Consider the following 13,603-nt stretch of genomic DNA (forward strand, 5'->3'; position numbering starts at 1 on the left):
GAGAGAGAGAGAGAGAGAGAGAGATTTTTCTTGAGAGCATCAATAAATTCCTAAGTCACTTATTAAAGGTAGAGGAAAGAATGCTTGTCAGAAGGAGATCATATCCAGGAATGGATATATTTATCTGAATTCATTCAATCAGCAAATATTCTGTAAACTTTGTTTTTACTTATCTATATAGCTAAATACATGTTTGTTACCTATATACATCCTCCCTGGAAGATATAAGTTCCCTCAGAGCAAGAACTGTTTTAGTTTGGTCTTCATATTCCCTGTGTGTTCCATAGGTGTTTAATAAAATTATGTAAAGGGGGCAGTTAGGTAGCACAATGGATAGAGTATCAGCCCTGGAGTCAGGAGGTTCTGGGTTCAAATTTGACCTAGATATTTCCTAGCTGTGTGACCTTGGGAAAATCACTTAACCCTGATTACCAAGTCCTTGCTGCTCTTCTCTCTTAGGACTGATACGAAGGCAGAAGGTAAGGTTTAAAAAAAATGTACAATTTAATTTCTGGATCAGATAAACATGGAGTAGTAGAAAGAGCTGTGGATGTAAAGTCAGCAGACCTGGGATTCAGGTTCTGCCTCTACCACTTAATGTGATCAAAGGCAAGTCACTTGACTAGAGCCTCAGTATTGTCATCTGAAAAAATGGAGATACGGATGCTGTCTACTTCGCAGGGTTGTCCTAAAGTCAAATGAGATAATGGAGGTGAAGGGCTATCAACCCAGCATGTTATATTTGTCATCTTTGTTGTCACTGTACAGTCATTTTTCACTGTATCTAACTCTTCATGACCCCATTTGGGGTTTCCTGGCAAAGATAACTGGAGTGGTTTGCCATTTCCTTCTCCAGCTCACTTTACAGATGAGGAAACTGAGACAAATAGGATTAAATGATTTGCCCAAGGTCACATGGCTAGTAAAGATTTGGAAGCCAGATTTGAACACTTTCTAGAGAGTACTTTATTATGGTATTCATTGCTGCATAACCCTTCAAAGTCACCAGGAAAAGCCAATAAAGGGTAATGTCACAGTATAAAATAATCTTAATTATTCATATTCATCCAGGAACATCTGATACTTGGGCCTTTTCCTTGCTAAGTATTTTCTTAGTGTCTGCCATGTTTTCAGTTCTGTGCTACATATTATGCTTAATCCATCTGGTACCCTTATGGGAAAATAGTAATAACTGACATTTACATAGCACTTGAAGATTTGTAAAGCACTTGAATTAATGTAATCTCATTCCCACAAAATCCTCTGCCCCACTAAGGTATGGATTATTTTCATCACTATTTTAAAAATAAGGAAACTGGAGTTGAGAGAAGTTAGGTGATTTACCCATGGCTTCAGAGCTCCTAAATCCAGATCTTTGTACACTTCTGGTGCTGGAATTCAGGCTAAGGACCATGGGTGACAACATAAGACACAAAACCCCAGGTAATGACAATCCTAATGGTTAACAATTAAATTGTAATTAAAAACTGCCCAAGAAATGACTGCAATATAAGAATGCATATAAAAATTGAACTACAGACCTCATGTCAATGGGAATGTTTAACTTGGGAATGTTTAACTACTCAATGTATTTAGATCTGTCCCCCTAAAATACCCAGGGGAAACCAAGGATTTGGCAATTACCAAGTAGAACACAATACTAAGTGCTCCTGTGAGGTCATAGGCCCAAGGGAATAAAATGCCCACATCATTCACCAGCCAAGATCTTTTTTGAGACTCCAAACATTAATTGATCCCATGAATTCTATGGTCCCATTAGAGTACAAGGAGAAACAAAGCAACAGATGGTAGGTCTCTTTTGTCTCCCAATTTCAAAGGCCTTTCCAAGACAGGCTTTTTTTAACAAAAAAACAGATTATGAGCACTTTTTTAAAAGCTGAAATGACCTCAGAGATATCCTCTCTCATCTTATAGTGAAGAAAAAAGTAAAGTAACTTGCCTCAGGATCAAGTAAGAAGTCAATCAGGATCAAGTAAGAAGTCAAAGGCAAAGCTGGGATTAAAATCCAGGTTTCTCTTTTAAAAAAGATTTTTTTTTTCCAATTACACATTAACACAATTTTTAACATTAGTTTTTAAATTTTTTGAGTTCCAAATTCTTCTCTCTCTCTCTCTCTCTCACTCTCTCCCCCCACTCCCACCTTTACCCTTTCATTGAGAAGGCAAACAATTTGATATTGGTTAAAAATCCAGATCTCTTTATTCAAAAAGCCAATTGGGAGCCCATCACTTATAAAGTCTTATCTTGAGGAACAGGGTTCAAAGCCCAGATATACTTAGAAGCACTTTTAAAAAATCCCATTTTCTCAGAGCATGCTCTTACTGTCCTTGTATTTTGCACTCATCTCTAACAACCATTTAGCAAGCTGAGTAGATTCACAGGATTTCAGAACAGCAAATAAAACTTCCAGGTAGCTTGGTGCAGTGGAAAGAACAAAGGCTCTGGAAATACAGGACTTGTGTCTAAATCTGCCTTTGATGAGTAATGGCCGTGTGACCTTACACAAATAACTGAACTTTCCTGGGTCTCAGTTTCCTCATCTGAAAAATTAGGGAATTGAACTTAATGGCTCTTGAGGTCCTTTCTAGCTCTAGCAACCTATGAATAAGTCCTGTGCTCGATTTGGACTAGTGACTTCATTAAAAATAAAGGAGTCAAGGTTTTAACAGAGCTATCACTACCATTCACCTCTGGAAAGACAGACTGCCATCCTACTAGTCATTGAGGCAAGGAACAGATGTTTTCTAGGGCAACCCAACCCTAAGCAAGAGATAAATATAATTCTGAACCTAAAAGACAGAGGAAGAATCAATTCCATAAGAACAGAGGGCCTTTGCCCACGGTCCTTCCTCACACATTTAAATTCTAACTAGATGTGGTTCTGCATCTCCCTTTGATTCCAAAATCCCTACTTGTAGAAGTCTTTCCTGATTCTCCTTGATTCTACTGCTTTCCCTTTAAGATTGTTCCCAATTTTCCCTATATGTTTGAGAGCAAAGTAGTTTCTACACAGTAGCTTGCAAGTTGTCTCCCCAGTTAGGCTGTGAGCTCCCTGAGAACAAGGGCTAATCTGTTCTCCTTCTTTGTCTTCCCAGCTGAGCATGGTGCCCCACACACGGTAGGTGTTAAATGCTTCCTGACTGGCTGACTCCAGGAAGGCTTGAATCCTTATAACCACAGTATCCACATTATGAAATTATTCCCCAAAGGGAAGAAAAACATTGTATACTTTTACAAAACTAAAAAACCCAGCGATTCTTTTGAATTTCCTCTCTCTGGGTCTGGCACACATTAGGTACTCAATATCTGATGAATTGAATTCCTCTCCTCCAGAGATCGTAAACCAAAGGAGCCGCCAGTTACTAGTCTTGAAACACACTAAAATTTCTCTCCAAATGTTAAGTATACTATACTTATTCCTAAGCTTTTACTTTAAAAAATATATGTAAAATGGCATTATTAAAAAGAAAAATCTCTCCAAGATGTGACTCTTCTCAGACATCTTAATTTGGATCATGATAAAATATTAAAGCATGGATCCAGAGACTCTTGTTCACAGAGGCCCTTCCTTTCTCTGAATTTTATGTTCCTGGAGGCCAGAAATGGGGAATGTTAACTGAGTGCTTAGATGTGAGGAGGAGAAGCACACCCAGCAATCTCATGTGCTCTGTTCCCTTGTACCCAGGACAGATTATTGCCCTAGTCAATAGAATATAATTAGTCTGATCATATTAACTATTGCTTTCCTCTCCAGTGTGCTTTTTAAAAAGCCTCCAAACCACACCATAATAGTTTCCCAACTCCTAACAGTTCCCTCACCCTTCCTTTTCTTTTCAGCAAACAATGAGCATGTCAACCGTAGGCTGGCTAGCAGTCCTACCACCCTCTAAGGCCATCAAAAGAGAGACATGTAATTACTCAATCCTTTTAAAAAGTAAAAATAAATCTTAATCCAACTTACCCTTGTTTCCCAGGAGAAAGGGGCAGAGTGTTCATCCTGCCAAGTTATATCCTAAAATAAAAATTCAAGAGTAAGCATGAAATCCAAACTCAGGCTTACAAAACCCAAACCCATCATCCAGGCATTAACACCTCTTCCTATTACATTATTTTTAAAAATTCTTTTGTTTTTATTATGAATTTGACAAAAAATTAAAAAATCAACATTTCCAAATATAAAGAAGATTATATGTTACACTGCAAATCTCTATTACAAGTTAAATTTAATGTGGTCTCCATGAGGTCCTTTGAATACATTTTCACCAGCATCATCTAAAGATACAGAAGTAATCCTGGTTACTGCTTTGGGGTCTTGAACTCTTTAGTGGTCTTTTCTGGTGTAACTGTGGCTAATGCCTCAAGGCAACTGCTAAGCAGGACATTTTGTTGGTTGGTCCTGTTCATATGGGGTTTTCATGGCAAAGACACTGGAGTTGGTTTGCCATTTACTTCTTCAGATCATTTGACAGATGAGGAAACTGAAGCAGAGTTAAGTGACTTGGCCAGGGCCACACAGTTAATGTCTAAGGTTAGATTTGAACTCATAAGAAGAGTTGTCCTGATTCCAAGTTCAGTGCTCTCTCCATTGTACCACTAGCTTCCCTGAGCAGGACACAGGAAAAATAAGGTTCTTTTTCTCCTCAAAAGGCATTTCTTTGATATTTCATGCTATTCTCCCATCTATATTGTCCCCTTCATTGCCATATTTCTTTAATAAATAGTCCATACTCTTGCCTTCCAGGATTGAAAGTTTCCTCTAAGGATAGTAATGACTTCCTTATCACTTCTAAATGTGGAAGTTTTCCCCCTCCTCCCTAATCAGTCCCACCCTGGGCCCTTCTGTCTCTCCTTACACTATCCTTGGGTGACTTCACCCACTCCCATTGTTTCAATTAGTCACCTCTATGCAAGTGATTACCAAATCTGTGTCTCCACTTGCAACCTCTCCTAAAGCTCCTTTATGAATCTACCCATTGCTGTTGTTTAACTCTTACAGTCACGCAAAATTCTTTGTGATCCCATTTGGTGTCTTCTGGGCAAAGAAACTGGGATGCTTGACCATTTCTTTCTCCAGCTCATTTTACAGATGAGAAATTTGAAGCAAACTGGAGTAAGTGACTTTCCCAAGGCCACATGGCTAGTGTCTGAAATCAGATTTGAACTCAGGAAGACAAGTCTTTCTAACTCTAGGTCCAGCAGCTCTGTCTACTATTCTACCTATACCTCCCAGAAACTCAAAATAAACACATATGAAATTCAATTCTCCATCTTCCCCCCCACCAAAACTTGCTCTTATTTCAACTTTTTATGAAATTGTTGTTGATCATCCCTTCACTCACTCAGGCTCCTAATCTCAAAGTTATCTTAATTTCTTCTCTGGCATCCAGTCAATCATTGGTCAAATCCTGTTAATTCTACCCTCAAAACAGCTCTCCTCTGTCCTTTTTGGTTTTGTGCGATAGTGTACAGAATGAGAGTAAGAGTGTTGGATATGGGGTCAGTGTTTGAATTCCAAACTTGAGTTTGAATCCCATTTCAATTGTTTATTTCCTCTGGGATCATCTGCAAGTCTTTTAACCTCTCAGTATGTTTCCTTATCAGTAAAATGAGAAAGATGATATTTGTACAATCTACTTCACATGGTTGTGATGAAGACATCTAGAAAAGGTTAATACGTTAGATAAATGTAAGTAATTATTAATAACTTTTAGACAAGTTCTCCTTCTAACCCATCCTTCATACCACTAAGTAATCTTCTAACATAAACTGATCATGTCTCTCCTCTACTAAAAAAAACAAAAAACAAAGTAACAAAAAAACTCAACTCCATTTTATAAAAAATAAAATATAAACTCATGATTCCAGCATTTGAGGCCCTTTATAATTTGGCTCCACACTACCATTTTAGCTTCAACTCATATTACTCCCCACCATCTCAAGAGGACTAAGAAGTTAAGAGTCTTTTTTTGCTCTCTCTCATCTCCAGGTATTTGCATACTCCATCTCCCATTAAAGAACAGCATCCACCTCATCTTTTTATATTGAAGTACCTCTCTTCCTTCAAGGACAAACTTAGGTACCACATTATCTATGAAATAGCATCACTTTCTGTCTCTGTCTTGCCCCCAAAATAAAAGTGATTTCTGCCTTCTCTGATTCTTATAGCATTTTGTGTGGAACTCATCTGTGAATCATTTCTTATTAATGTACCAATCTCCCTCCCAAGTCCTTTGCTGTTCAACTATAAGCACCTTCAGAGCAAGGATTGTCTTTTATCTTAATATTCTTAGTCCTTGACCCTTGACACAGTGCCATTCTCTCTCTCTCTTCCTCATATACATACACACACATATAAACACACACACACACACAATCCAGAAAACTCTCCCTCTGAAAGAAACATGAGAAATAGAAAAAATTGTTTCAAAATGTATATTCTCATCTTTTCCAATTCAACTAACATTTATTAAAAGTATCTATTGTGTATGACTTGTGTAAGTCAATAAGTACTTAAAAAATATATTTAGGGGCTCAGTGGACTAAGAGCCAGAGATGGGAGGTCCTAGGTTCAAATCTGGCCTCAGACACTTCCTAGCTGTGTGATCCTGGGCAAGTCACTTAACCTCCATTGCCTACCCTTACCACTCTTCTGCCTTGGAACCAATACACAATATTTACTCCAAGACAGAAGATAAGGGTTTTAATTTTTTTTAATTTAATTTTAAAAATTAAAAACATGTTTACAAGGGTACATATAGGTGAACCCCTTGTAGTAAATTTGTCTTTTGGAAGGCCACAGACAAGACTTGGACAGAATAGGCAGTTATGGATGAGGTGGGCATATATATGCTCAAATAGATTCCCTCCAGCAATGCAGATTGCAACCCATCCATGCCCGATCATTCCGTGCCTTTTTCATCCATGGTCTCACTAAAAGTTCATCACAGAAGGTGCATCTGTACATACCTTTTTAAATATAAAAATAAATGCTTGTTGAATGATTATGCATAATGGATGCTTAAGAAATGTTAGCTGAATCAAAAAGAATAAGGATAGATATTTTGGAGCAAGAAATTTTTTTTTCTGTTTTATTTAGAGAGAGGAAGTATCCTTCTGAAAAGCCTGGATCTTCTAGTCATGGAACCTTAAGTCTGTTGTGCATTCTGGATTCTACCCATCTAGATTCCTGAACTTTGGGAAAGTAAAATAACACTCTGAAGAATGGCAGTACCATCTGTTTTGGGAAAAATCAAGGCTTGAGGGAAAATGATGGCCAGAGATTGGTAGCATCTGACCCAGAAAACTCAATGATGAGACTGAACAGTTTGGCTGCCATTCATCCTCTTAATCATCACTGCCCCAGCCTGGAAAACAGATGATATGCCTTACTGGCTTAGGGAATCTGGGAGAAAGTCCATGGCACCATATTTCCCCCACATACTCCAAACGATTTGTTGCTAGCTATAGGCTTCATTTGCAGGCTTAAGGATTCAGAGGACTTAGATTCAATCAAGCCTCTGCAAAGAATTAAGGGTTACAAAAAGTATTCTATACAAGACAGAAAGAGGGAGGTTATACTATGCTTTTTGTTACTGTTGTTGTTTTACTATGTCTGACTCTCTGTGACCCCATTTGGGGGTTTTCTTGGTAAAGATACTGGAGTGGTTTGGTATTTCCTTCTCCAGTCCATTTTACAGACAAGGAAACTGAAGCAAACAGAATTAAATGACTTGCTCAGGATTTGAACTTATGAAAATGAGTCTTCCTGATTCTAAGCCACTTAACTGACCCTATACTATACACTAATAATATTTTTTTAAATGGCTGTTATTCTCATCTCTATTTCTTCCCGTTTCAGGAATCAAGTACCTCTTATTCTCCCTCCCTTAGTCATCACATCAAAAACTGTCCCAGTATTAGTCATTTTCATGTTATTGTGAATGCATTTCATATCCTAGAGTTCTAGACACCTATTCCCATCCCTGATGGAAGAAGAAGAATATTTCTGAGGTGAACAGTGGCTTCTCTTGGTCACAGATTTAAGATTCCAAAGCTTCAGAGATGATATTCCATCTCCTAACTTCATGCACCTTCCTTGCTTGTCCTCCATGCCACAAATATTCCCTCTCCTAACCCTACCTTCTAGCTTTTTTGGTCTCTGAGCTGAAATCTCATATTCTGCAGGATGACTACCCTGTTCACTCCTCAACCCTTCACCCAGGGCCTTCCCTCTGACATTACCTTCTATTTACTTTATACTGCTCTTTCGGATCAGGGACTACCTTCTACCTTTCTTCATATGTCCAGCATTTAGCCCACTGTCTGGCACATAGTAGGCATTTTTTTAAAAGCCTTTATCTTTTGTCTTAGAATCAGTACTAAGTATCCATTCCAAGACAAAAGAGCAATAAGGGCTAGGCAGTTGGGGTTAAGTGATTTGCCCAAGGTCACACAGCTAGGAAGAGTCTGAAGCCAGCTTGAACGCAGGACCTCCCATCTCCAGGCTTGGTTTTCTATCCATTAAGCCACCTAGCTGCCCCTTTAGTAGGCATTTAATAAATGTTTTTGATGTTGTTGCGTCATTTCAGTTGCATCCAATTCTTCATGACCCCATTTTGAGGTTTTCTTAGCAAAGATGCTGGAGCAGTTTGCCATTTCCTTTTCCAGATCACTTTACAAATGAGGAAACTGAGGCAAAGAGGGTTAAGTGAATTGCCCAGGGTCACACAGCAAGTTAAGCATCTGAGGTCAGTATTTGAACTCAGACTGATGAGTCTTCCTGATTCTAAACCCATTGTTGTATCCATTTCACCATCCAGGTTCTTCATTAACATTAGTCAAATGTATATAGTTATTTGTTACATGTTGTCTCTTTCTTTAGAATGTGAGTTTCTGGAGGGAAAAGACCCTATTTTCGACTTTATTTGCATCCTCAACATTTAGAACAAGCACCTGGATCATAGTATGTATGTTTGCTGAACAGCTATTGGTTCCAGCTTAAACAAAAAGGAAGTCCCCAAACTGTCTAGTTTCTGTTCTCTATTCCACCCTGCACACTCCAATTTTATCTTCTTTCTTCCTTCAATACAAGAATGCTGGGAGCCCTGGCTCTAGAGTTTACTCGAATTTCATCCTTTCCCATTCCAAGTCATTGTCTCTGCAGCTTCTCCAACCAGACTGGATAACCAGCCATAGCCTTGGAGCTTCTTTTGTCTTTCTTTTTTTTTTTTTTTAAACCTTACCTTCCATCTTAGAATCAATACTATGCATTGGTTTTAAGGCAGAAGAGTGGAAAAGGCTACGTAATGGGGCTGAGGTGACTTTCCCAGGGTCACACAGCTAAGAAGTGTCTGAGGCCAGATTTGAGTTTTGGAGCTTCTATGACCTCATATCCTTCAGCTCCTAGATCTTCTGAGTAGGGGTGGAGAGCCCCAGGAGTAGTTGGTTTGCTATTTAAGGTCCTCTTGATTAAAATAAGCAAAAAAGGTTAGAGTAAGTAGGACTTCTGACTTTCGATGAGTGTGTTTAAGAAGGGGTTGTTGTTGCGTTGATGCGGACATGATTAGGGATGTAGACTCAAAACGACCACACCAATGTAACTATCAATAATATGGAAATAAGTCTTGATTGATGACACATGTTAAAACCAGTGGAAATGTGCGTTGGATATGGGGGGGATGGGGTTAAGGGGAGGGTGAAGGGGAAAGTAAAAACATGAATCATGTAACCATGGAAATTTTTTCTAAAAGATAAAATCTTTAAATCTTTAAAAAAAACAAAAAATAAAAATAAAAACAAAGAATAATAATAAAAATTACTATTGAATAAAAAAAGAAGGGGTTGTTGTATATGGTACTGGGAGAAACTAAGTAGAGGATATTTAAATGTCCTCTAAAAGTGCCAAAAAAAAAAAAGATAAAAAATAAATCCTTTGTTTGGCTATATCAAAGTAATGCTAATTACAGCCCTGGATAAGAATGGCTTATTAATTATTCCATGTATAATTCTCATGTGTATCATTATATGTCAAGCTAATCTCATAGCATCTTTTCTCTGCAATATCAAACTCTATACATTTATCTCTTGTTTCCTGTTGTTCAGGAAATATGATCCTACATTCACAATTCTAATGAGTCAAAGGGAACACTGGCTACTTTCCTTCCCCTCTGCCATAAGATTCCAGTTGGATTCAAATGATTTTTCAAGTTAGATATTTTGCTCCTCTTGAAAGGAAATGGGCTACTTTGTAAGATACCAACTTTTCCATCACTGGAAGCATTCAGGCAAAGACTGAGATGTTTTAGAAATCATTCCTACATTAGGCAGAAAGTCAGGTTAAATGACTTCTCAAGTCCTCTCCAACGCCAAGAGTTTATGAATCCCTAACTCTTCAAGTTTTCCCTTGTCGTATCGAGGCAGCAGGATGAGTTTGCCAGGTAGGAAAACTGAAAGAAAGGCCAAAGTTTAAGTAAGTCCCAGGGGCAGCTAAGTAGGACAGTGGACAGAGCACCAGACCTGGAGTGAGGAGGCTAGAATCTGGCCTCAGATACTTCCTAGCTATGTGACCCTGGCTAAGTCACTTAACCCCCATTGCCTAGCTCTTGCCATTCTTTTGACTTAGAACTGATACTAAGACCGAAGGTAAGGGTTTAAGAAAAAAAGTCGTAAATCCCAGATCTAAGCAAATCACTTTAAATGCTCTGAGCTACCATTTCTTCATCTGGTAGTACATTGGAGACAGGTCTTCAAATCCAGCCTTTGACACTAACTAGCTATGTGATCCTGGGCAGATCACTTAACTTCTGTCTGCCTCAGTTTACTCATCTTTAAAAGGGGATAATAATATCTCTGCAGGGTTGTCGTGCAGACCAAATAATATATTTGTAAACTTCAAATAAATGCTAGCTCTTATTATTACCATCTGTAAAATGGTGAGAATACTACTTGCCTTGCTGGGTTGTTGGGAGAGAAATGCTTTGTAAGCTTTAAAGGCCTATATAAAGCTTTAGGGCTAAGATCTTCACATTTGATAGTATTTATCAGCTCTGGAATTATAATAAAAATTTCACTGAAATTGTTTTTAAAGGAAGGGAATTTATGTTTAAAAAGAAGCTTGATTCTTCTACTTTGAATGGTAAAATTCCACTGACCTGGTAAATAGATTGATGAAGGCCATAAGCAAACTTAGTCACCAGCTACATGGAGGGCAAAACAAGAGTAGAGTACAATATTACTGGCCTCCTGCTATTTAAACATGAATTTCCTCCCAAATTGAAATTATGCACTTTAAACACTTCAGCCCCTACAAAGATTAAGTTGAGACTTTTAGTGCAAATAATTTTTAAGCTTCTCAAATACCACAAAACAGACATAAATCCTGTGAGGTTTGCACAAAGACCTGGGGAGGCAGCTGGTCTTAGAAGTCAGTAATATCAATTCTTATTAGTCAAAAGTCACAGCTCCATCAAAGCTTGAAGGATCACTGAACTCCATCTTTCTCCAACCCAAAGGCAAGTCAGTAGTTTTTTGTTCACTCTTGCAAGAGTCTGAATAAAGGGGTGGATTCCTCAGATTTCTACAATTCTGTGCTCATAAAAATAATACAGCACTTTAAAACACACATACACACACACCAAACCAAAGTAGGATCTGATGTCAGCCATCAGCTGCAGGACCAAGCAACAAAAGCTTTTACAAGAGAACAGGCTCTTCCAGCAGTTGGGTGCAAATGGCATCAGAATTTCAAAGTGGCAAATGCTTTCTCATACAATAGCATCTTTCTTTTGCATCCCACCAGAACCAGCAGGCACACCAGAATACGGCCAAGCACACTCTTCTCTAGCCAATTACATACACTCTATGGCACTGCCTGGAAAACACACACACACACACACACACACACACACACACCCCTCAAGACCTGAAATTTCCAATGAACCAAAATCCTACTGAATTTCTGCGACAAATGCATCTGACAACAACTTAGCTCCTGGCTGCCACAGTGGATGAAGTTCCATTTTTTTATGGTGCTGTTGGAATGCTCTCAGGAGATTCGAGTTTCCCTAGATAAAAGAAATGTACCATGAATACGTGTTAAAGGAAGACAGCTAAGCCACTCTGAAAATAACTTCTCCATTGCATAAAGGAACAGGAGCACACAGCCCTAACAGTTTGGTGACACGGTACCTCTTATCACTCTGGGGAGAGCTGAGAGAGAAGTTGAAGATGAGAAAAAGAGGCAAATGTGAAGGATTTGAGATGCACAGAATCTGCCAAGGAGGTGCCTGATCAACAAGGAGGGAAGGCACTGCCAGCTTCTCTAACAGAAGTTGTCTGGAAACCCAGATGGGCTGGCAGTTACACTCTCTCTGTCTCTCTTGCTCTTTCTCTTACACATAAAGTACCTTTTCCTCTGAAATGCCAACAGCCTTTAACACTGCTCTCTTATCTGGGAACCCAACACCAACCAACATCTTTTTTCAAAATGTCAAACGGGGCCTCAGTGTAGCAACTGTTTCAATTCATAAAGCTTATAGTTGCCAAGGCCACTGGGGAGATATCCACTCCCACATCTACACTGAGGACAGTCAACAAGGTTTCTTCCCTGGTGCGTAAGAGACCTCGTACAAAAGCCTCCCTGAGAAAAAGAGATGGGCCAAGAATCAAGTGGTTATCAAAGCAAGTCTATGAAGACACAGCTGAAAACCAAACTGCCCCTATCAGTCAAGAAAAGATCAGAGAACAGACCCAGTGATTAAAGAAGGGAGGAAATAGTTTGAGAAACATAAGCACTTTTTAGACTGACTCTTCTTAACTTTTATTCTGTTTTTGAGGAAGTTATTTATTCTTTTTTTTTTTTAGGCTAATCTAATATCCTTTTAAAAAAACTCCATCCTTCATTATTTTTGTCCTCCTGTATATTCTTCTCCTCCCTTGGCTTTCATGAAACTGCTCTCTCCTAATTCATCTCCCATTTGCCAAAACATGCCTTCTCAATTTCCTTTGCTGGTCCTTTATCCAAGTCATGCCCACTAACTCTTGGTGTTAGCCAAAATTCTGTCCTAGGCCCTCTTTTCACTCCGTTTCATCAGTTGGTGATCTGATCAATTCACTTCTCTGCAGATGATTCCCAAATCTATATATTCAGCCTTGGTCTCTCTCCTGAGCTATAGTCATGCCTTTTGGACAGCTTGAATTGGACGTTCCAATGAGACTTACAATGTCTAAAATAGAACTCCTTCTGTCCCCTCCTAAGCCTCCTCCCCCAACTTCCTAAATATTGTCAAGCCTTAATTCTTCTCTTCTCTAGCCCAGTGATAGGCAAATTTTTTAAAGAGGGGGACAAAGGAAATGCTCATCTGTCAGTCTGTTTCTAAGGCAACTCTTTCGAAGTTTCATTGTATTGTATCCTACTCATCGTATTCATCAGATTAGGAATAATGTCACGTAGCCAGATAGGACATTTCAGGGGGCCGCATCTGGCCCACGGGCTGTAGTTTGCCCATCACTGCTCTAGACTATGGCAATAGCCTTCTAACTCAAAAAAAAAAAAAAAAAAAAAAAAAAAAAAAAAAAAAAAAAA

At 38.7% G+C, this 13,603-nt stretch overlaps 1 protein-coding gene across 1 annotated transcript in view; it reads right to left on the reverse strand.

Annotated features, from left to right (window-relative positions):
* C4H1orf198 (chromosome 4 C1orf198 homolog) overlaps positions 1 to 13,603 on the reverse strand; it is a 51,702-nt gene that overhangs the window by 27,845 nt on the left and 10,254 nt on the right. The window contains exon 2 of the mRNA XM_044673386.1: positions 3,983 to 4,033. Coding sequence (XP_044529321.1) covers positions 3,983 to 4,033 — 51 coding nt within the window. The remainder of the gene's footprint in view (positions 1 to 3,982; positions 4,034 to 13,603) is intronic.

This window comes from Gracilinanus agilis, chromosome 4, assembly GCF_016433145.1.
Source record: "Gracilinanus agilis isolate LMUSP501 chromosome 4, AgileGrace, whole genome shotgun sequence".
NCBI lineage: Eukaryota > Metazoa > Chordata > Mammalia > Didelphimorphia > Didelphidae > Gracilinanus > Gracilinanus agilis.